The sequence below is a fragment of the Heterocephalus glaber genome, unplaced genomic scaffold, assembly GCF_053883595.1.
Source record: "Heterocephalus glaber isolate CG9 unplaced genomic scaffold, H.glaber_assembly_v1.0 deba00001662, whole genome shotgun sequence".
NCBI lineage: Eukaryota > Metazoa > Chordata > Mammalia > Rodentia > Bathyergidae > Heterocephalus > Heterocephalus glaber.
Window position 1 is genome coordinate 2,237,377 of NW_028258403.1, and position 24,897 is coordinate 2,262,273.

Below are 24,897 nucleotides of genomic sequence, written 5' to 3' on the forward strand. Positions count from 1 at the left end.
ATCTCAAAGACAGTATAGAAATGAAGAAGCAAACCAATCAGTCCTGGAATAAGGCAAGGCATATAAAAAATAGAGAAGAGCTTTACCTGGCAATAGCGCCCCCTAACACCTTTTCTGCCTGGTCACCAATAACTTCCTGCCTCAGGTAGTACAGCATTCGCACTCGCAATAGGACCCTACAAAGGAGGGTGGAGAAGCTGGCTTAGTGACAGTGTAGAAAAGTGTTGGAGGGAAATGTCTTTGCTGACTTCTACCCTTACTTGTTACACTGATGTTTCAAGTGCTTCTTGTAACTCTCATCTTGAAAGAGAGTATCAGGGTTATATTTCCGGATCCAGTCTGCCTTATGAATATCAAAAGTACTTTGGGACTTGACTTTCTTCCCCTTGCGTCCACGGGGCACAGGGATAGATAGACCTGGGGAAGGGGAGACATTGAAGACTTGGATTGAGAAAAACCCTTAGACCTGAAAACTACTAAACAATTTTTGAAAAGATGAAAAGTAAGGAGTTGATAATTACCCGAATGATTCTGCAGTTCTTTTGTTTTGCCATTTTCGGCAGGGCTAATCAAGTCCCAAATGAAGCCTTTGATATTTTCATCCCCACGGTAGTGCAGAAGACAGTATACCAGGATGGCACGGCATATCGTCTCCACATCTCGTTCAGTCATACGTCGCTTGAAGCGCCCATGGGATAGAATATCTCGCCAACGTCCCCAACTAACAAAAAGAAAACTATTAATATTATTCTGGGAACTCTAATTCAGTGATATTTCCCTGACTTCCAGACTTACATCTTCCAAGAAATGTGACACAAAATCTTAGAACGGATGGCAACAAAATAAATGAACTGATTCCAAGGCAAAAATTTTTCAGTGATCCCCTCCAATTTGAAAGGCAACAGAGCATCAGGACAGAGATGCACTACCTCTCAGGGCAAGATGGGTTCTTACCCATATACCAAGAGGTGCTTTTCCACCCGGAAGCAGTCAGTGCGCCCATAGGCATGATGGCGGTCATGTCTGCGGGAGCGTGGCCTCTCATCATCTTCACTTTCTAAGTCAGAGAATTCTACCAGGTCATCATCTTTCAGAGTGCTGAAGTGGCGGGTCTGTTTTCGCACTCTAGGTGTGTCAATCACCAAGTTATTCTGTGCAGAGAACAGGAGAAATAACTCTCTTCGTGATATGCTCATGGGAAAAGGAAACAATTATAGACTGAAACAACTTTGGATGTAACATGAAAATTGATTTTTTTAAAAAACATTAAATTAATCTAGATCCCAGGAAGAAAAATTAAATATAGATATCTAAGTGTTTTCCAGGGCTTCCTAGGTAGATCTTACATACCAATTATCATAAACTGCAATTAGCAATGAAGAATCAGAACAGTTACAAAGACTGAAAGTAATGTGTCTTCTGCAATGCTTCCTAAAGGAAGAATAAACTCACCTTGCTATTAAGCAGATCCATGTCTAAATCAGCCTTTTTGGCCCACTTTTGCCAAAAGTTGGGGTCATCCAGAGAAATATCTGTTCTATTTTCAGAAGCAACAAAGCTTGCCTAATGAGGAAAAAAGGGAAAGTAAACTAAACACCTTTTTGAGCAAAGGGAAGTAAATTACATTGTAAAAACACATTTAAATCCTGGAGATTTCAAATGTTTTTTCTAGCATCTGGAACAAATAGAACACCTCTTGGAACCAAATATGGCATTGTGTGCCTACAACTCCTGCAATCAGGAGGCTGGGCAAAAGGATCATAAGTTGAAGACTAGTTTTGATATGGCAAGACCCTGTCTTAAGAAACCAAACCAAAAAACAATTTGAACATGCCTTGGCAAAGGTAGAACCTTTTCCTTCAGATTCAATGGTGATGGTTGTAGTTCGTCTTAACAAGATCTGGTCTATGTCCTCTTCACAAAACTTGGAACCCTCATCATCTTCCTCCATTATGGCTGCATATGCTCCTTTTCTTAAGAGATCTTCAATCTCCTTCTTGGAGAACTGTTGGATCTGCAAAAGCCAAGATAGATGAAATGGCTATTGAGAGAATATTATCTAACCATGCCATAATATTTTAGCTTTTGTACTGTAAGAAATAATAATCCAATTAGTATGTCAATTATAAATAAAGATTAAAAAAAGTAAATAATAATTGAGAACCCAAATAACATAGTCAGATCCCTGTGTAAAAATAGCTTTTAGCTCCCTCTAGCACTATGACCCCCTATGAGCTTAATTATAGACAACTTACTCCAGTAATGTTGCCATCCCGACCACTCATGGACTGAAGCACAGCCTTATCCAATCCCAATTTGAGGCTAGCCTTATCAAACATCTCCCTCTCGTAGGAATTACGAGTGATGAGACGGTACACCTTCACAGCTTTGCTCTGCCCAATTCTATGACACCGTGCCTGGGCCTGGTTTAAAAAGGAAAGCAAAAAGGTAACATAAAAGTGACAAAAATGGAGAAAAGGAAAAGATACATAGTATCAAAGTATTTCCTATTTATAAAGCAGTCATGAGGTCAATTCAAAAGCAAAAGTCAATTTTTTTTTGGTACCCAGGATCGAACTCAGGACCTTGCACTTGTGAGGCAGGCGCGGTGCCACTAAGCTAAATCCGCGGCCTGCAAGAGTCAATTTTAAGATGAAATTATCCCCCCACCATGTAGAGTAGGGACCAGCAAACTACAGAATGTTGCAGACATCTGTTTCTCTAATTAAAGTTTTATTGACAAAGTCCTATGCAATCATTTAAATACTATGGCTGCTTTTGTGCTATAGGACGAGAGAGAAGTACTTGCAAGAGAGACCATGTGGCCAACCAAACTTACAACATTTACAATCCTACCTATACAGAAAGTTTGCTGGAGCCTGACCTAACGGCACCTCTTAGTAAATAATTCTAAACTCTCCAGAAGACAGGCCCTTCTAAGTGATCCTGAGCTCGTTGAAAGCCTCCTGGGTTAGGCAGGTAGTCTCTAAGAGAATAATTTTCTTTACCTGCAGGTCATTTTGTGGATTCCAATCTGAATCAAAGATGATACAGGTATCAGCAGCTGTAAGATTAATACCAAGTCCACCAGCCCGAGTGCATAACAAGAAGACAAAGCGGTCTGAGTCAGGCTTGCTGAAGCGGTCAATAGCAGCCTGTCGAAGATTGCCTCTAACTCTCCCATCAATACGTTCATATAAGTACCTGTATGGGGTCACAGAAAAAAATTTAAGTGTCTAAGCAGAAGAAAGCAAAAAAAGCAGACAAGGACTGATACCTGTTCTCCCATATCTCTAGCTGGCCAACAACCATATTAAATTGAGTGATAATCTTTAAAATACTTCTCTTACAGCAACTATAATTAAACCTAGGCTCTTCCTCTACTTTTTGAAGCTTTTAAGTATTTCTATTTTTCTGTGGTGAGTGGAATCAAACCCAGGGCCTTACAAATGGTAGGCTAGCACTCTACCATGGAGAGATAGCCCAACCTTTTGTGCAGCTTTATGCAGATACTGTAACTACAAGACTTAGATGACTCTTTTCTCACCTCCTCTGGATTAGATAATCCTCTAGAATATCTAGGCAGCGTACCATCTGGGAGAATATCAGAACTTTATGGCCACCAGCTTTGAGCTTTGGAAGTAACTTGTCAATAAGAACCAATTTGCCAGCTGAACGGACCATGGCCTGTAGGTGGAAGTCATGAGGTATAATATGGGAAGCTTCTCGAAATTCCGTTAGGATTTTTTCTTCTGCACCTGACAAAAGAAAAATCACACTTGACAATGAGATTCAGTGAAAACATATTAAGGCTTATTTAATTAGGGTAAAAATGCAAATAAAAAGTAATCTGACTTGAAATAAACATTTCTCACATACAGAAGTTCAGCATCAAAAAATTCCAAACTGGGCCGGAGATTTAGCTCAGTGGTTTCGCCACCTGCTGCACAAGCGCAATGACCCGAGTTCGATCCCCCGGTACCAAAAAAAAAAAAAAAATTCCAAACCATCATCTATTATGTTATATAAAATATTCCAAGTAAGGCAGGTCTTACATGAGTAAACAGGATTAAAAAAAAATAAGTAAATGGACTGGATTAAAAAAAAAAAAGTAAATGTATGGAGAAGGACTACGATGGAACATACAAGCCATATTACCATAATAAAGGTAATGGATTATCAGAGAGGACATTTATCCAGATTGTTCTGTATGAGGGATTGGTCCTTTGCACTGAACTCAACTGAGCTCAGCCTCTTTTGGCCATCTTTACTTTGAGACAGGATCTTGCTAGGTCACTAATTTATCTAAGCTGGGTTAGAGCTTGAGACCCTACCTCAGATCTTCTCAAATTTGGAGTTCTTCTGAATTTTTAAATAGTAAATCCTATTTAGTTCTGGAGATTATACAGACCAAGAGGTCAGAAAAAAACAGAGAAAGATGGTTCACATAAGAATCTTTTTCTAAAAGCAGAACCCTATCACACTGTTCTGCTCCACCTCCAAACCTGATGGATCAATCCATCCACTGTCTGTGAAAAGTTACTACTGAGAAAGCAAACATAAGCAGTTTCCTCACCATTGATTAGATAGGGATGATTGCAGCACTTGCGCAACTCCATCATCGTGTTGAGTAGATTGGGCATGTTGGTGTGACCTGCTCCCTTGGACAGGAAGGAGAAATTCTTCTCCAAAATAGCACGGTAGTATTTCTTCTGGATGTTAGTCAGCTCTACTTCAATAATGGTTTCCTGTTTAGGAGCCAAGTTTTTTTCAACATCCTCTTTGAGTCTTCTCAGCATCATTGGCTTGAGAATTGCCTGTAGCTTTTGAACCTGTGGTTCATTACACAGAAAAAAAATAAACCAATAAATAACAAGAGTACAAATATTCTCACATTATATGGGAATGTGGAAAAAAAATTAAGAGATTTCTATTTTCTGAGGAATACAGATTTTGGAAAATGCCACAGATGATGCGAGCAAGAGTTCAGAAAGGAGCTGATGCTCATGGCCACCACCTTTTGGATCCTGGGTGTGTACCTCACAAGACTGATTTCCTACCTGTTCCTCTGTCTTGAGATCACCAAAGTCCTTGAGGAACTCTGATTCTGAGGGAAACTGTGAAGGTTCCAAGAAATGAAGTAAGCTGAACAGTTCCTCCACAGTATTTTGCAGTGGTGTTCCTGTGAGCAGCACTTTGTGTTCCTAGAAATGCAGAAAACAGATGATAAAATTCAAAGACACAACGGACCTCCGAGAGTTTCCACCAAATATATGATCTTTAGCTTTAATTCAACTATAAAATGATGGTAAAGAACCAGATAACTATCTAAACTTTTCTTTCACTCTACCCCTCCTTTGACAACAATTTAAGAACCTCACTGGCATTAACATTTTGAAACAACATAGCAAATAAAGAAGCAACTCATGCTATGTTTTTTCCAATTTCATACGCATCTCCTACATTCAACTCCCCACAGATACCCTAATTTGCCCCTTTCTAGAAAATACACTTCTGCTAGATTTAATATGACCATTAATTCTTTGTGGTTTGTCTTCTCAATGGTCACCCCTTAAATCTGGGGTTGCCTTGTAACTTGCTTTGACGAAGAGACTGCAGTGGAAACGAACTGTGTGAGTGTCAGAGCCTCCCCCAAAGGCCTTGCAGCTTTCGCTTTTGCCCTTTTGGAACTCTGTCCTGAGATTACTCATAAAGAAGCCCACCTGGCTCCTAGGGGCAGAAAGGCCACATGGAAGTCAACCTAGTGTCCCACCCCAAAACACTGTTAAATGCCAGCCGCAGTAACACGTAGAGCTTAAGGCAACCATCAGAGGAACAGCTTAGCCGAGCCCAGCCCAAGTGACTGAGCAAAAGAATCATGAAAGCTGTTTTAAGGCAGTAAATTCTGGAGTGTTATGCTATGGAAAAATAGGTAACTCACACAGTCTCCCTTGGTTCCTTCTGGTTGGGAACTACTAAACTACAATTCATTTCTAATTCTAAAATGTACAACTTTTATAGGACTTTCAGGTTATCATTCCATAGGTCATACCCACCACTCAAGATTCCTACTCTTTTGTCTTCTTCTAATTTAGGGTTATTTTCATTCCACAGGGAAAAAGCAATAATTCTGGGTGTTGGTCCCTACAAGTGAGCATGGAGCACTCACCAGATCCATGTGCTTGAGACTATCAAGCAGCTTGCAATTACGGTTTTTCAGTCGGTGGGCTTCATCAATGATGACACAACGCCATTCAATTTCACGAAGCTCAGGACAGTCTGACAAAATCATCTCAAAAGTGGTGATCAGGGCATCAAACTTGTATGCGCCTGGGATAAGGCGTCCCTAAGCATGAAGGCAGCAAAGTCAGAAAAAGCCTAATAAACACGTAAATTATTAACTGATATCTTCTGAATTACTTTTCTATATTCAGGCAGGTTTAACATAAAATACAAACTGCATCACCACCCACCTCCACTGCTGTTTATAACCCTGCTACACATTGTCAAATCACTGAAATGCAAGATACACTGCTTCCTTAACATATTTACTTTCTTGGGAAAATGACAGACCTCATGGGATAAAGGTAGAGACTTCTGACTCTGTTATATGCCTTGCTCATATATCTCTGTCCTAGATCTTTGTTGGTTAATAATAGCCACAAATGTTGGGCAATGGTGAGATTATACAGGACAAAAATAAAGTGGAAATAACTAACACAGAATATAAATATGTTGGTTATCATCTAAAAGTTGGTAGAACAGTCAAATTGTCGTAAGATCTGCAAAAAGTGATGAGAAAATTTGATGTGGTAGAAATAGAAACCACTAAAGAAAACTAATAGCAGATAAATAATAAAAGTCAGCATTAATACAAGATGGGTAGGTAGTTCATTCTTCTTCAGATATATAGAAAATGAAAAGGATCTTAATGAAAATTTGAGCAGAGTAAGAAAAGGGAAAGAAAGGGCCAGGGATTTAGCTCAATGGTGCCACAGCCTGCCTTCCAATCACAAGGTCCTGAGTTCAATCCCCAGTAGAAAAAAAAATAAGGGAAAAGAAAAAGAACTGCTTAAGTTCATCACCATAAAAATGAAGAAATCTGGGCCGGGGATTTAGCTCAGTGGTTCCACTGCTTGCTTTGCAAGCTCAAGGATCAGAGTTTGATCCCTGGTACCAAAAAAAAAGAAGAAATCTAAGTGGCTAAATGAATTTCACTCTGAGAAATACTGTAAAATTTATCAGTACTGGTGAAATTCTATTTAAAATGTATGTATTTATAAATAAAGTCAGGATTCCCACTGAATCAAGATGTGTATTGGGTAAAAATAGCAAGTGAAAACAATGCTCTACCCACTTGCAGCATAAAAATGCCTTAGATCCCAGAGAACTTCAGTGAAAGTCACTGACTCATAGGCAGTCCCTAAAATATTAAATGCCTTGGCCTCTGTTCTCTAAACCACAGTCTTGCCAAAACACACAACTCACCCGTGAGTCTTTGCAGTACATCTCATACTGCTGAATCATCTGCCGGCTGGCGAGGCTGCCATGATACACGATGGTATTCATTTCGGTCCAGGTGTTGAACTCTCGCTCCCAATTAGTAATGGTAGACAGGGGAGCAATGACCAAGAAGGGGCCATGGATGCCCACGTTATATACCTCCTGCAAGAAGGCAATGGACTGAATAGTTTTGCCCAATCCCATCTCATCAGCCAGGATGCAGTTCTGCCTGCAGATTTACCAGGGGGGAAAAAAGCATGTCAAAAAAAAAAAAAAAAAAAAAGTACCATCTTTAAAAATAATGTACCTAGGAAGAAATTTCTTTCAACAGAAAATGAATAAAAATAATCCTAAACTAAGCCTACATTTGTGAACCCACTCTTCTCTTTACCTGTTATACCAATTAAAGAGCAGCCAATTGACTCCCTCCAACTGATACTCTCGTAACTGGTTTCTGTTTTTATATTCATGTGACAGCTCCAATTTCTTCCAGGCATTTGCTTGTGGACGGTTCTAAAAAACAAAATCTGAATAAATAGGATGGAGGCACTAACAAAATCAGGCAAGACATAATGGGTAATTCTGGTAGTTAATTTTTTGTAAACAAAAAAGATTACTGCTTGGATTAAAATCTGTCAAATATATTTGTCTGTGAATTCTTATTACTCAAAATAAGATGAAAATCAGAAAAAAACACAAACACACTGGTGACTTGGACAATGTTAGGGAACTACTTTGTTACTCTGAAAATTGGAAAATAAAGGAAAAACAAAGCATGTTAAAAGGCATTAAGGAAAATAAAATCTTCAGACTATGAATAAATCCTACAGAACAAATCATCTAAGGGAAAGTTATAAAAGAGGGAGAGAAGATCAAGGAGGAACTCAAAAGAGACTCAAGACACACTGATAATAATATATGGACCTTATTTAGAATGCAACTCAAAAGACTTAAAAAGTAGGGAAAAAATCAGGGACATGTACAGAATGATTGATATTTGATTGATATTAAATGATTAAAATCTTTGGATGCAACAATGGTATTATCTTTTAAACATAAAGACTGAAATAATTACAAATGAAATAAAGCAACCTTCAATTTGATTTAAAGTAACTCAAGAAACAAGGGAACAAATGGGTAGGAAAATGATGGCTGGGTAATGGATAAATTCATTATACCATTTCTTCACCTTTGTGTTTGAAATATTCCATAATAATAAAGAAAATTTCCACAACAAAAAGCTATAAACAATAGCCCTAAAACAAAACTTCTGTACAGGAAAATATTGAGGTATTGCATTGAATAGGCCTTCATACCTATACATTTACTTGTTAAATGCAAGTATACTTACCACCCTTTTGAGTTCTGGGTGCCTGGACTGAATCCGTTTAAATTCTCGAATCTTGCCCTCATCAACGTCCTCTTTTAGCTCCCATGTACTATCCTCATAAGGCAGAGAGCACCATTTCACCAGGTAGTAAATTACAGGCTAGGAGAGAAGCCAAAGCTTTAATAAACTGATTCTATGGTCCCTGCTGTGGTTAAAGAATAAGAATTAGACTACAAAATCAGATGGCAAAGTGTTAGCATCTAAAAGGTGCTGAAAAAGGTTGAACAGGCTCATCTTCTGATATACTATTTATAGCTTTGATCATTCTTCTAGGCAATTTAACAGTCACCCCTCCTCCTGGTACTGGGAATCAAACTCAGGACCTTGAGCCTGCCAGGCAGGCGCAGTGCCACTGAGCTACATCCCCAGCCCTAACAGAATCACTTCTTTTTTTTTTTTTTTCAGAATCACCTCTAAAAGTAAAATTTCTATCTAGCATTTTATATAACACTAAGCATTAAAACATACTCATCAAATTGATTGGGAGAGGGTAGGCCACTCTTCCTATACTGTGTTGAAACTAAAAGATAGGCCTCAATTCCATAATTTTTTTTTTTTTTTTGAGACAAGGTCCAGGCTGGCCTTGAACTCACTATGTAGCTGAGGCTGGCCTCAAACTTGCAGAGATCCTCCTGCCTCATCCTCCCAAGTGCTGGGATCACAGGTGTGTGCCACCATGCCTGGCTCATACTATTTTTCTGGCATGAAATTTGTTACCAGAGAAGCCAGGCTTGTTTAGGATGAAGAGCAGGGTGAACCTGTGGGAGACTATAAGGGCTGACTTCATTGAGCTTTGGAGCCCTTAGATTTCTGAGCACAGATGCACTCACTTCAAGAGCGCTCATAGAGTAGGAAAGACATTTGCCAGGAAGCTAGGAGATAATTACAGGAGGGATCATTAAAGAGAGGAAACATAGGGCTGGGGATTTAGCTCAGTGGTTCCACCACCTGCCTCACAAGCAGAAGGACCCAAGTTCAATCCCCAGTACCAAAAAAAAAAAAGAGAGGAAACATGAATGAAGAGGAAGAGAAAATGCTAAAGCTCCAACTACGGCACTATTCTATAAGCATTCAACTGCAAGGAGCAAAGTAGCTCCTATTTTCACTATACAAGATGATCACTGATGGGACAATACTTCCTTAGATTAGATGACTAGTGTAAACAAAAGAAATCTCTATCGATTCACAGAACATTCCTTAAAACAGAAAACAAGGAATCCTTACAACCAATCCAGCTGTTCTTTCATTTTTTTATTTACTATACCAACTAAGGTCACTCTATGTAAAACCATTTTCATAGGTCATATATTTCCAGCATCATAACTAACTCTCCTAAGGATTATAACTGTAATATTTATTTCTACTATTAGATAAAGTAAAATGGATGACCATTAAACTTACTTTGGAGAGAGGGAAAATGCACACATAGAATGTTATTATCCAATATTGGGAGCATAAACATTTTCATCTATTATGCCAGTTAGACCACATTTCAAAGGGACCAAACCAAGGCTGATTAGTATGGTGGTAGAAAGCATAAGACTTTCAAAGCTGGGAAGGCCAAAATCACAAAAATAGTAAGAATTTAAGCCATTTATTCTAACTAATAACTGGCCCATTATCCAATCACCTCCCAGAAATGAACACACAATATAACTCCCATTTCCCAGAATATACATTAACTGAAGCATATTTATTAGAATTTGAAGCACTGAGATATAATAGTCCCTGGACACCTAAATTTCTGACTGAGTGACCATGAAGTCTTAGAAAACAGACTAAAGTTTACAATTATAGAGAGAGGGAAGAATTTAACTTATAGGTACTGTTAGAATGATGTATGGAAGGAAGTTACTTAGTTCGTATGCCCAGTTAACCACTCAGCACTGATACCTTAATAAGGTTCACCTTTTCTCTATTGGTTACTATCATAGGTTGTAAAAATTTTGTTTATTAAACACATGATTAGGAGAAAGCCAGTTTATTCCAGTATTTTCATATTCATAAACTTATAAATTTGTGAAATTTCCCTTTCCCCACCCCACACCCAACCTCCAAATGAACGTCTAGGGTTTTCCACATAAAATCTTGGGGAAAATGAGACAAAGATGAATGACTCTTCAGTACTTATAAATATAATCTTGTGCAAATGTCTCTTTTTAGTCGCTCTACACTCTTACCTTCTCATTATCTTTCTATGGATACCACAAAAAAATTCAGAAATACCTTTTAGTCCAAGGGGTTTTTTAGTCATTTCTGAAAAATAAAGGATTGGCAAGCAGACGAGCAGAAAGCTTTATGAGGCTTTTCATGTTTTTCCATGCCACAACTCACCTCACCATTATCCTTATCAATACTATGAGATTCATCCAATATCCTATCCACCTCTACATAGTCTGGATTAAAAGGTTCTTCATCCTACATGAATTATGAAACCAAACAATAAGATAAAAGGAAAAATCACTGCCAGTAAACCACCCCCCTCTACCTCACAGTTAACAGATGATTGTACTTCAAAATATTTTAATCCAATGGGAGTTCCCCATTTCACATTATTAAATCCTACAAACTTACCTGTTATCTGTATCTTTTGTCTCACCTGTTACCACAAAAAGCATTTCTTTTCCCTAAAAGAGGCTATTCACTCCATTTATGTGTTGGATTCATCCCTTCTTGCCTTTCTAAGAATCTTCTCTCCTAAACATTCCCATAAAACACACAAACGTGTTCTTTTACAGAACCTCCCTTGACTCAACATCCCTTTGCAACTGTTTTTCTGCTCAGCTTCATAATCAAACTTTCCCAAGCATTTTAAAGACATGTCATCTCCATTCCTTCATTCTTCCTGTCTATCTACATTCCATTTTTCTTTCTAGATTCATCATACAATTAAAAGTCAGTTATGCATAACCTCCAAATTATCAAATAATGGACATATCTGTTTATTCCTCTCCTACCTTTGTTTAATTGTTAAGCAATCCCGGATACAGGAAATTAAAAGCTCCTTTATCACTACTTCTGTTGATACTGGATTAGAAATCAGAAATTTGAGAAAATGTTTTCTCTTCATGATAGAGCTGCTTATGTCTAAAGAGACCATCCAAAGCTAAATACTGACATTAGAGGGAAAAGAATGTCTCAAGTGGACCTGAGGTCACCTTATCATCCCTTCTAAAAATATTTCATCCACATTAAATTAATCTCACAATACTGAACCCTATAACAAATAAGCAAATCATATTTAAACCCAGAAAAACAAAGCATGGAACAATTAAGAAAAGTAAACAATCAAAATTAATTCAGAAAAAGTAAATAAACAAAATTAAAATTCTATACCTACATATACAAATCAATTATAAGTCTTAAATTTGTGCTTCTATGAAAGAAATGATAGGCCATACTGATTCTTAATTACCTCATGGAAGAAGTGTCTCATCTGTGCCATTTTGGTTTTAAATCGTTTTAGTTTTTGATGGATTCTCTTATCCTTCTCTAACTGGGAGATAGTGGCCCATTCACAGTGCAGATAGGAGCTAAAGAGGATGGAAACAGGTAGTTATCGTGTGAGAAAGGGAAAAATGGAGGCTAGTGCTTGAGACTTCAGGATTAACCAGCAGTAGACCTGACAAATGTGAGCTTAAACTGGGAAACAGCTGAGATCAGTGCTTCTGAAACTAATTCACAAATCACTTCATCTAAGGTGTGCTTGAACATTCATGTTTCCAAACAGCACCCAAGTGACACCAATTCTGTTGGTCCAGGATCCATACTTTTAGAGTAACAAGACCTTAGTGGTAGGACTATGGTAGAGAAGACCAACCTCACCCTCCTTCCTACAAAGAAATAGTAACAGAAATTTCAATTCCTGACTTTCTTCCTGAATGGTCATTTTTCCCAGTAACAATGACCATTTAGGATAGGAGACTACAAAAAGGGATACATTCCCACCCATGATACTACACAGGAGACCCTAATACAACCCTGGTGGAATCTAAGGTGAAAAGCTTTTTACATAGATAACATACTAGTTCTTGTACTTGACAAAGAATTCTTCCGCTTCAGTATACTGTCCAGAAGGAAGCTGAGAAGAAAGAAAAAAATTTCAGTCATTAATCCTGTATTTGTCAAAGAAAGAACCTTTCATTTTAATTACACATGGCAGAACTTCATCCTAATGCTCTCTGAATATATTATTGACTCAAGAACTCATCTGATACTTCAATATTAGAGGTCTGACACAGCTGAAAAAAATAAGCATTTATACATCATAAACACATTGGTGAGAGAAGAGACAATAAGACAGTCACTACTTTCTAGCTAACTTTCCTCTATCACCTCACATAACTCCACCCTAGGAACACATCCTACATCCATGGGTGTTCACTAAATACAACCTGTGCATGTAATATTATGGACTGACATTAAAGGCAGAGGCCTCACCTCCTTCTTCACAATTCGCATAGAAAGCACTTTGTCTACAATAGCTGCATCTTCTTCACTGGGATTTTCCTGCAGCAAAAGATGCAGTCAGTCAACAAATGATTTAAACAGCAGAACAAACCTCTCAAATTGCTTATGTTCTCAGCTTACCACAAAGAACTGCATAGAAGGCAAAGTCTCGCCATCTGGTTCTTGTACAGGTTCAGGGAGGATAGGCTCGGGTTTTATTGGACCAGTTACATCTACCTCTTCTTCTTCCTCATCATCAGTGATCTTTATATCCAGGTCCTCAGTATATTTTTTTCGCTTAACTTGGCGGTTTGAACGTCTCTTCTGTAGGGGGAAAAAAACTAACCACTTAGGACCCTCAGAGAAAGAACTTGTAAAAGCACTTGCCTATGTCATATACTTAAGATTTTACTCAAAAATACCCATGAAAAATCAGAACAAAAGATAATAAAGAGCTTATTTGTCAAGCTACAACTAGGTATTATATTGTACAACTAGGTACTATATCGTATTATAGCTGTTAAATGTATCAATTTGCTGAAATGCTTTATCAAAGGACAGCAGCCCACAGAGAGAAACCTACATACTATCGGTAAAAAGGTCTAGGAAATTGAAACAGGCTCTCAAGGCACAGGGAACAATATATTTCACAAGAGGAACAACCTTCAAGTGCAAAAGCACAAGAATATTTTGTTTCTAATTTTTCTTTTTTGTTTCAATTCTTAAGTTTCTTGTGGGAGGTGGTTGTTTTGTTTTGTTTTGTTTTTTGGTACTGGGGATCGAACTTAGGACCTTGCACTTGCAACGCAGGAACCAGAACCACTGAGCTAAATCCCCAGCTCTCTTGTCGTTTTAATAAATAGAATCATACTATGTGTATCATTCAGTTGCTTTTTCAGTCAGCAGTATTTAAGGGATATTTTCCTTATCAATATATTTTAGATCTACTTTATTTTTCCAAGTGGTTAAACAAAATATCTTTAAAGTAATTCAAGGGTGCTCGCTTCGGCAGCACATATACTAAAGTAATTCAAGGAATACTTGTAGCATATCATAAAAAACTAGGGAGGGAGGCCAGGGATTTAGCTCAGTGGTTCTGCCGCCTGCCTCCCAAACACAAGGACCCAAGTTCAAGCCTCAGTACAAAAAAAAAAAAAAAAACCTAGGGAGGAAGGACAAAAATTATTATTTTTTAAATTGCCATACACCCCTGGAAAACCTAAAAGAATTAAATGCAAAGAGTACTAAAATTTGCTGCGAGTGGTGGACATGCCTGTAATCCCAGCACTTGGGAGGCTGAGGCAGGAGGTCGCCACAAATTCAAGGCCAGCCTGGCTACCATAGCAAGACCCTAGCTCAAAAAACCAAAAAAAAAAAGTACTAAAATTTAACAAACTTGCTTGGCATAAAACTAATTTTTGAGGTACCTATCACTTGAGGACCTTTATTCTGTTTTCTGAGTGCATATTTCTTCAACTCTATAATAAACCTTACTATGTCTCTGAAAAAAAATTAAAATTTGAATATCAATAGCAGTACCTACATAAAGTTATTATGGAAAAGGAGGAAGAAATAAAGTATGAGTTCAACAGGGAAGTTTTTCAGAACAAACCTGAGAGGGACTGCTCTGGCACTGAGATCAGATTGGCCACTCTCATAGAGGCCATAAGGTCTTTCAGAGGGTCATGAACATAAAGGGGGGCTGTGAAAGGCAAATGTAAACTGAGGCTGTAGAGGAGAGTTCAGTGAGGAGTTGTGCCTACCCATCACAGCACGGCTGGTGAACTAACAGGAGTAATGGTGCTTGTCAAGAGCAGGGCTGAATAATGACAGGAGATATGGGGTGTGGCTGTGCTTACTGGGCCATATTAACCCGTGATTACACTGTAATCTTTAGCAGGTCTACAAATGTAGCAGGAGGAAGAGGTTTAAAGGGATCTCTGTTCAGCCTAGGATGGCTGCCGTAGGATTCCTTCAAAGGTTTCAAGAAAATATAGTGAAAGAAAAGATCCCAAAGATGGACATGGTACTGCATGCCTGTAATCTAAGCTACTCTGGAGGCTGAGGCAGGACAATTGGAAGCCAGCTCGGGCAACTCAGTGAGACCCTGCCTCAAAATAAAAACAACAGGGCTGAGGATTTACCTCAGTGGCACTGCGCCTTCCTTAAAGCGCATGGTCCTGAGTTCGATCGCCAGTACCGCAAAAAAAAAAAAAATAAAATTTTAAAATAAAATAAAAATAACAGGAACTGGGTATATCACTCAGTGGTACATACTTGCCTAGCATGCACAAGGCCCTGAGCTTAATCCATAGCACAATAAAATAAATACAGGAAAGGAAAGGTAAGGTAAGAAAAGAGAACTGTTTTATGAAAACATAAAAGTTATCTAAATGATTAAATTTAATAAAAATAAAAATCTATGGGAGGAAAATTTTAAACAATATGACATAAAAGATAAGTTAAGTAAACAATATACTATTCTTAAGTCTTGAGGAAGACTAAATTCTTCCTAATACATAAACTTGACAAAACAAAAATTAAGAACACCTTTAAATAGACAAGCTGATTCCAAAATACAAATGGAGAAATAAACCTTTAAGAGAAAACAAGAAAAGTAGGAAGAGGTATAGTAGTCTAACCAGATATAGAAAAGCAAGCTAGCTATACTAATTAACACAGCTTAGTACTCCCTAAGAGAAAATGGTTTTTAAAAGTTGCACATATATAGACTAAAACATTTATGTGGATTTAGAACATGATAAAGAGTATTTATAAAACAACAAAAAAGGATATTTTGAGAAATAATCAGTGAAGAAAAGATGGATTACTTTATAACTGGGAATGAAAACAACTGGCTAGTCATACAGAGGATAAAAAGCAAAATTCTAAAAGGATCAAAGATTTTAAGTGTAAAAAAAGAAAATATGGGCAGAATTTTTAAAATAATCTTGGAGTAGGGAAAGTCTTCCTAATAAGTCAACCTCCTCATGGGGAGTTGGTAGATGCACATAACACCGCTCAATTCTTTTTTTCACTCCCTTCCCTCCACTTTCTCCTGCCTCCATCTCTTGTCCCCTTTCCATTTGCAAAATATTTCCCACTGGACATGTGGTGCACGCCTGTAATCTCAGCACTCGAGAGGCTGAGAGGCTGACGTGGAGGACTGCCCCAAGTTCAAGGTCAGCCTGGGCTGCACAGTGACTTCAAGGTCAGCCTGGACTACATAGCAAGACCCTGTCTGAAAAAGAATGAATGAATGATGAATGAATGAATGAATGAAGAAAGGAAAGAAAGAGGAAAGGAAAGGAAAAAGAGAGAAAGGAAAGATCCTGTCACAACATTTTAAAAAATAAAAAGGGTAGACAATGCAGCTCAGTATGAAGGCCCTGGGTTCAATTCCATGGTATGAATGAACAGATCAACTAATGAATAAGAAAAGGGCAAAAGAGAGAAAGAGATAAAAGAACAGTTGAAATAGGGGCTGTGCATGTAGCTTAGTGGTAGATTGCTTGCTGACCATATGTTAGACCCTGGGTATTATTCCCAGTACAACAAAAACAGAAACAGAAAAACCGTGGAACTCATACATGATGATCAAAGTACAAATGAACAAGATCTCACTAGAGGAAAATCTGCCAATAGTTTTTGAGACAGCAATTCCACTTTAAAGATATTATCTTACAGATAAGTTTGCACATGTGTACAAATCACTATAGCATTAATTGTGGTAGCCAAACATCCTCCTCTAGAAAAAACAAAAAACAAAAAACCCTAAAGGACCAGGAACCATGCAATGGTTAAACTAATTATGTTACAGCCCTAAAATAGAACACTATAGAATAAAACAGACTGATAATACCGAATGCTGAAGATGTGTAATAAACTCAAACTTTTACAACTGGTAGAAGTGTGAAATGACATAATCACCCTGGAAAACTGGCACATTCTTATGAATTTGTTTACCCTATGGTCTATTAGTTCCATTCCTAGAGATTTAGTTAGGAGATATGAAAATCTATGTCCGCAAAATACTTGTACTAAAATTGTTCATTGCAACCTTTTCCATAGTATTCACAAATTGGAAACAACCTAAATATTCATCAAAAGGCGAATGGATAAATGAATTATGATATATTCATATATATGTAGTTTTTTATACTGCGGATTAAACCCAACAGCACTCTACCACTTAGGTGACATTAGCCTCAACCTCCCTAAGTGCTGTGATTACAGGTAGGTGCCATCCTGCACAGGTTCAAATATTACTTAAGAAAAAAAAGAACTACTGATACATTCAACATGGAGGAATCTCAAAAGCATTATGCTAAAAGTAAGACCCAAGATTATATGTGTAGACTACATGATTTTACATGGAATTCAAGAACAGGCTAAGTTAATTTAGGGTGACAGAAATCAGTATAGTGTATAAGCAGAGAGAGAGAGGGGCAAAAGAGAAAGAAATGAGAATGGTGGTGGCCTACAGAGGGAAAGGGGTGAACTGGCTGCTTGAAGAGTACAGAAGAACATTCTAGAAACGTTCTTTTATCTTCATTTAGGTCATGGTTAGTTGAATGTATCCATTTTTCAAAACTCACAAAATTATACAAATGAGATCTGAGCATATTTCATTGTTACGTATGCTATGAATTATACATGAGTTGAATATCATGGGTACATTGAATGTATTTATGTGTTGAGATTTAACCCCCATAGTGTGGTATGAAGAGGCAGGAAAAAATACAACCAGATGTTTAGAGGTAGGGCTGCAGGGAGGTAACAGCACAGATAAAGTAATCAGGGTGGAGCCCCTGTGATTGAATACTGGTGGCTTTGTAAAAAAAGAGGCTAAGAGTGGAAATCAGTCATTGTAGCACTTGCTTACTACGTGTGAGGCCCTAAATTCAATCTCCAGCACCTCCCTCCCGCAAAGAAGAATAGAAACCAGAGAAAACATATCCACATACAGGCTCCCTACGTCTCTCTGCGAAGGCCTACACTGCCTAGGCACTCTGCTATCAGAAATACCACCACCAGGTGCAGCCCCTCCAGCTTAGACCTCCAGAACCATGAACAAAAACAGACCTCATTTTCTTAAACTTATTGTACCATTTCTTAAAACTTAGCCTGCCATACTGGGCACTGTGATATTAGCAACAGAAAACTGACTAATATGATGTATCTTCTACCTCATTAAAACAAATCTAAGCCAGGCACGGTGACACATGCCTGTAACCCCCACACTGGAGAGAGGCTGGGGCAGGAGGATAGCCAGAAGTTTAAGGCCAGCCGGGGCTACATAAACCCTGTCTCAAAAAACAAAACAAAAAATCTGAAGACGCATAAGCTACTGATAATTACTTAATTACTTGCAGCTATGTCCAACCTATGGCCTGCCGTTTTTCTGCTGTTTCTTTTAATGTTATAATTTTTAAAAACCTTAAATAAGTTTTACTACTTATATATATTAATTGAACTATATATTTTATATGTGGCCCAAGACAATTCCTCTTCACTCAAAAAAACAAGGGCAAGCCAGGTGTGGTGGTGCACTTCTGTAATCCCAGAACTTGGGAGGCTGAGGCAGGAGGCTCACCACAAGTTTGAGGCCAGCCTGGACTACCTAGTCAGTCTGTCTCAAAACAAAACAACAAACAAAAAGAAAGAAGAGGAAAAAAAAAAAAAAAGAGCAATAGGCTGGTCATGCCAATTAGAGTGAGATTAGGAGAGACTGTACTTTTTACCTTATATACTTTGGTATCACTTGATTTTTACTGCATTCACCATGTAATATTCTTAAAATAACAATTTTTAAGGTTAAGGAATAATAAAAAATATTTACTTGGATTTGCTTTAAAATAATCTAGAAGAGGTGCAGGCCTGGGAGTGGGAGGAAGGATAAATGGCCACCTGTTGGAAGTATTGAAGTGGGAGAATGGGAATATAGGACTTCATTAAATAATCTCTCTACATTTACATATATTTGAAACTTGTCATGATAAAAAGGAGGGTCTGGGAGCCGGGTGTGATGGTGCATGCCTGTAGTCCCAGCATTAGGGAGGCTGAGACAGGAGGGTTCCATGAGTTGGAGGACAGCTTGGGCTACATAGTGAGTTCAAGGCCAGCCCGAACTACATAGCAAGACTGTCTCAAAAGAAACAAAAACAAAACAAACAAAAAAAGAAACAAGATACATCATGTACAGGTACAAATTTCCTATAAATGTTTTGCTTCAAACAAACAAACGAACGAACAGGAAGGCTGGGGCAAGAATGGGCTACACTAACTTTTTTTTCAGATAAAGAAAAATCTCCAAAATGTATCCCTGGGAAAAAACAGTATGAAAGAGTACATATGAAATACTAGGATATAGTGGAAGTGGAGTGCTCATGGAAGTAAAGAATATATCTGACTGATATACAAAAAATAGTAACAGAGGATACCTCTGGGGAGAACTAAGAGTCTGTAGGGTTGGGCTCTCAAACCAGAGACTAGTAGTAGATACTTTTTTGTACTGTTGTAATTTTTCTCAAATTTACATATATATTTGAAACAAAAAAAATTAAATGGCAAATGGTCAGAGTTAAAAAAAACTTTACAGTTCCAAAGTCTAAAACAATAAAATACAATAATCATGTTCCACTTACCCTTCAACTTCTCTCCTCAAAAATACATATTCTTATCAACTTCTTGTGTACCCTTCCAGAAAAAAATGATGCATATACATGTATGTACAAATACACATACATATTTTAAGAGTTATAAAATATGACATATGCTATTAAATACCTTGTTTTTTGCACTTAATATGGGACATTTTCCATACTAGCATACCCAATTTACTTCAATGTTTTTAATTGCCATGTAGCACTGCATTGCATAGATTTTTACAATTTTATTTAATTTCTCTACCAATAGACATTTAATTTTTTAGACATTTTTGCTTTTATAAATACTGCTACACTGTATATATACGTGTGTGTGTTAGTACATACTTTTGAGAATATATTCACAAGGTAATTTTCTAGATGTAAAATCACTGAGTCTATTAACACAAGTGTATTAACATTTTTAATTTTGGTATATATTGACTTGCCAAAAAGATTGTTTCAATTATCACTTCAATCAACTGTGCGAAAGTGTCTGCTTCTTAACTTCATTTTCAACACTGGTGTTACCATTTGTTATGTGCTGAACTGTGCCTCCTCTCCTCCCCAAATTCATGTTGAAACCCTAACTTTCAGTGCCTCAGAATGGTACTGTATCTGAACATAAGAGCTTCAAAAATGTAATAAATGAAGCAACTAGAGCAGGATCTAATCCAATGGGTGGCATTTTTTCTTTTTTAAAACAGAGTCTTCCTATGTTGCCTAAGCTGGTCCCAAACTCCTGGGCTCCACTGAGTTTTCTGTCTCAGCTCCTCAAGTAACTGGGACTTTAGGTGTGTCCTACTGTGCCTGGCTTGGTGTTCTCATAAGAGGAGGAAATTTGGACACACAGAAAAGTATCAGGGTTGTGCACCAACAGATGAAAATCCATGTGAGGACACAGCAAGGTGGCCATCTGCAAGTCAAGGAAGCCTGTGGACCTGTTCACATTGAATTTCTAGCCTTCAAAACTTTAAGAAAATAAGCACCTGCAGTATAAGTCACCTCTTCTGTGGTATTTTGTTATAGTGGCCCTAACAAACTAAAACACCACTTTCTAAATTTTACTGATCTTTGTATTCCTAGTAATACAAAAATTTGCCTCCTACTTTACACATTATTTAATCCTTCATCTTATTTAAAAATATGTACATTACTTAGTACGTGCTATTGTGAGTTAAGTACTGTCGTATGCACTTTATAAATGCTTACATTTAATCCTCATAACCATCCTTCTTAGTAGGGATTATCTGCATTTTACAAATGAAGAAATTGAGGCATCAAAAGATTAAATGTCTTGCTCAAAGTACAATATCAGTAAATGGTAGAGTTAGGACAAGAACCCCAAAATTCCGGTTCTTAACCATTTTGCTGATTATAGAATTTAAATCATACATAATTTTTATATCAAGTGCATCAATTTTTCCCTTAAGGTTTCTAAATTATATTATCTTCCTTACAAAGATCTATTCCAGTTGATAATTACAAAACCATTTATGCATACATTATAGAAAGATCATGACGTCAGGTTGCGTTTTTTTTCCCCCAGTACTGGGGATCAAACCAGAGCCTCTGTGCTGAACAACGTCCCCAACTCTTTTTTTTTTTTTTTTTTTTTTTTTACTTTGACACAGGGTCTTACCTCAGCCTCGATCTCTCAGGTAGCTAGAATTATAGATGTGTCCCACTGTGCCCAGCCTGTAACTTCAGTTTTTATATCTGGACCGTCAATTAAACTGAAATTTGTTTTGGCATAATGAGTTAAAACAAAAAATCTAGGTTTTTTTCCCCCCTGAAATGGGTATCCGGTTGTCCTAACATAGCTTATTGAGTAACGTTTTTCCCTATTGACTTGCAATGTTATTTTAATTACATGTACTAAATTCTCATTACAAATCTATTCTTAGGTGCTATAATATTTTATTAATCTGTTATTTCTTTAATTTCAAAGTCTTAGCAATCATTGTTTCATAACGTACTATAATTGTCTAGGGTTCTTTTTTCGTGTGTGCTCCATTTTCCTTTATAAAAATGTCCTGACTTTTCACATGTTAACTGCCCCTAGATGAAACCAAGTATCAGTTTATCAATGTATTGAATATACTAAGAAAGAAAGGGGGCATTTATAAGTATTAATAGTTAGAGAAGCACTTAAGATTAATGTAGCCCAAACCTTCATTTACTAATGAGGAATAATGTAGCCCAAACCTTCATTTACTAATGAGGAATTGAGACTAGCTGAGGAACACAAAGATACTTTGAAGCCCACCCCATCAATCTTATAAATTTCATTTATTTCTTTTTTTTGAGTCAGGATCTTGCTTTGCAGTTCAAGCTGGCCTTGAACTCACTATGTAGCCCAGGCTGGCCTGGAACTCATAGCAACCCTCTTGGCTCAGCCTCCCAAGTGCTGGGATTACAGGTGTGTGCCACCATGCCCAGCTCCTGAACTTCAATACAAGGTAGTTTCTAATTTGGAAAATGCAGCCAAAGATGACACTATAAAGCAATAAATCAGAGAAGAGATTAAAGTTCTTCTAGCCTGGGTTCTTTTGGTCTTTCCAAATGGCTTTCATCTTCAAGGCAGGAAAAAATTTTGTCCCTAAGCCTCCAAAAATTTAGTCAGAACCCTGATGTGTAGAAAAGGTAAGGCAAAGGGGACAGCTGGACAGTTCTAAAAGAAAGCAAAGTACTGATATAGCCATTACAGCAATCATGCACTATAATTTTGTAAAAATTGTTCAGTTTCTGAAACACTGGTATTTTAGAAAGTAAGTACTGCTATTTTTACAGTAATATACTTTTTGACTAAAAAGAAAAAAATTTAGAAGATACTGACCAGAGCCATTAACCTTTTAGGCCTACTTTGGGTTCTGGCTTGTCAGCCAAAATTAAATGATTTTTCTACAGGCTGAGTATCCCTTATCTGAAATCCTTGGGACCAGAAGTGTCCAAACATGAAATTCATTTATATTTCACATACACCTTATGTACACAGCCTATAGGTAATTTTATGCAATATTATTATGAGGTCAGATGTGGAATTGTTTTTGACTTGTGTGGCATCATGTTGGATTCTGGAGGAGTTTGGATTTCAGATTTTCAGATTAGGGATGCTTAATCTGTACTAGTTTCTTTACATATCCTTTTACCTGAATGCTGCTTTCTTCATCTTCTCGGGGTGATTGTGCAGGCATGACTTCCACATCTGAATTATCAGATGAGGTATTACGTTTTCTCTTCTTACCCACTACAGGGGTGATGGTGCTACAAAGGAAAACCAATCTCATTTTCAGTGAGGGCAAGAAAATGTAAGGGTAAGAAAACATAATCTAAACTATCACATACTAAAGTTCAGTTACGAGTATGGTGTTTGAAAGAAGATAATAGTTTGTAAACCACTGATTGACCTTTTTATCAGATTTGACAAATCCTTGCTACCGTGTTCACAAATATCTAAAGGAAGGTAGCATAAGACAGCACAATGGATGCTAGACTAAGAATCAGAAAAGGCCTTTAGTTCCAGTTTTGTCAGTAGATGGGTATATTTTCCTTATTTTTAAACGCTATGTCTTGAGGATCAAGAGCTGTGAAACTTGCTTTTTAAAAGCTGAAAAATCCTGTACATATATAAAGCCTGAAGAATCCTAACCAGTAGAAGCCCCTGAGAAAGGAGAGTCTAAAAGGTATAGAAGGGAAAGAGAGAACATTCAACTGTGACAAGAATTATGGCAAGTCACAATTTCATCAACATTGCCCAAGGCTGAAATCTCTAATTCACAGATGAGATCCAAGGACAGCTATGTCTGCAGCAGTTTTCTCTTTATTGGGGTAGATGGGTAGACATGTTTAAGGACTAAGCACAGGGCAGAGAACAGAAATACCTTACTATGATAGATCACCTTGAACAAGGTATATGCTACATACCAGTAAAAAATGAGTGCCCTATGCTCAGGAGTTCTACCAAATGAGCAGGAGTACTCACTTCAGCTTGCTCTTGCCTTTAGTCTTGGAGGAACCAGATGCTTTGCTCTTCTTTGGTTTTTCCTCTTTCAGCCTCTCACCACTGTTCTTTTTCCTGCGTTTTTTCTCACCTTCCTCCTCGGGCCGAACACTGGGCAACTCATCCTCATTCAGAACCCGAGGTATGTTCTGTTCACCCCGGGCACGGGCCCGAGCAATGGCCTCTGCTACAATCCGATTTGCTTTTTCTTGCTTCTTCTGGTGCTCCAGCCTGCGGTTTTCCTCCATTCCTGTCTTTCCTCCGGTATGAGGGGCAGAGCTTGCTGGTGACGATAGAGCTGCCACTTCACTGGCACTTAGAACTTTAACTACAGAGAGCCCAGAAGAGGCCCCTTGGGAAGAGCCAGCCTATAAAAATAAACATACTAAAATTTCAACATGTTTGCAGTTAAATGGCCTAAATAAAACTAAGCAGGAGAGAAACTAGTTATCTAATTCCTCAAGAATCAGGCTCACAATAAGCCTTACTGAACCCTGACACATTAAAAAAATTGAGTTTTTCAATGGAAAAAGGATGAGAAAAGGCAAGAATTCTGCCAATGTAAACTTCAATATTCTTTTATCACATACTCACATCCATGACTGTAGAAAAGTTACAATCCACATAGCCAATATTAATATCTGGCTTAAATGTAAAATTCAAATTGTACTCTTGGCCTACACCTTTCACCCTGTGGGTAGAAGTGGTAATTACTTAACTATTTCTTTATCTTTCAAATGAGAGGCAATTTCAAGACATTTTTACTTCATAACAATTTTAGAAAAAGGTTCTAAATTAAACACTTCAAAGATGAATACTAGCCGGGGATTTAGCTCAGTGGTTCTGGCGCCTGCCTTGCAAGCGCAAGAACCCAAGTTTGATCCCCGGTACCAAAAAAAACAAAA

General features: G+C 37.7%; 1 protein-coding gene across 7 annotated transcripts in view; it reads right to left on the reverse strand.

Annotated features, from left to right (window-relative positions):
• Positions 1–24,897, reverse strand: part of Chd8 (chromodomain helicase DNA binding protein 8) — a 64,085-nt gene that overhangs the window by 16,487 nt on the left and 22,701 nt on the right. For 6 of the 7 annotated variants that reach the window (XM_021244555.2, XM_013065683.3, XM_013065682.3 and 3 more), the window contains exons 4-25: positions 23,975–24,360; positions 23,142–23,256; positions 13,484–13,666; positions 13,334–13,402; positions 12,919–12,974; positions 12,309–12,426; positions 11,228–11,311; positions 8,855–8,992; positions 7,895–8,016; positions 7,489–7,732; positions 6,170–6,346; positions 5,061–5,204; positions 4,577–4,832; positions 3,548–3,758; positions 3,009–3,204; positions 2,256–2,423; positions 1,835–2,014; positions 1,453–1,563; positions 955–1,151; positions 522–721; positions 261–441; positions 87–176 (exon numbers count right to left, since the gene is read on the reverse strand). In XM_021244555.2, the coding sequence (XP_021100214.1) occupies positions 87–176; positions 261–441; positions 522–721; positions 955–1,151; positions 1,453–1,563; positions 1,835–2,014; positions 2,256–2,423; positions 3,009–3,204; positions 3,548–3,758; positions 4,577–4,832; positions 5,061–5,204; positions 6,170–6,346; positions 7,489–7,732; positions 7,895–8,016; positions 8,855–8,992; positions 11,228–11,311; positions 12,309–12,426; positions 12,919–12,974; positions 13,334–13,402; positions 13,484–13,666; positions 23,142–23,256; positions 23,975–24,360 (3,626 nt within the window). The remainder of the gene's footprint in view (positions 1–86; positions 177–260; positions 442–521; positions 722–954; positions 1,152–1,452; positions 1,564–1,834; positions 2,015–2,255; positions 2,424–3,008; positions 3,205–3,547; positions 3,759–4,576; positions 4,833–5,060; positions 5,205–6,169; positions 6,347–7,488; positions 7,733–7,894; positions 8,017–8,854; positions 8,993–11,227; positions 11,312–12,308; positions 12,427–12,918; positions 12,975–13,333; positions 13,403–13,483; positions 13,667–23,141; positions 23,257–23,974; positions 24,361–24,897) is intronic. The other variant, XM_021244558.2, reaches the window with a different exon arrangement.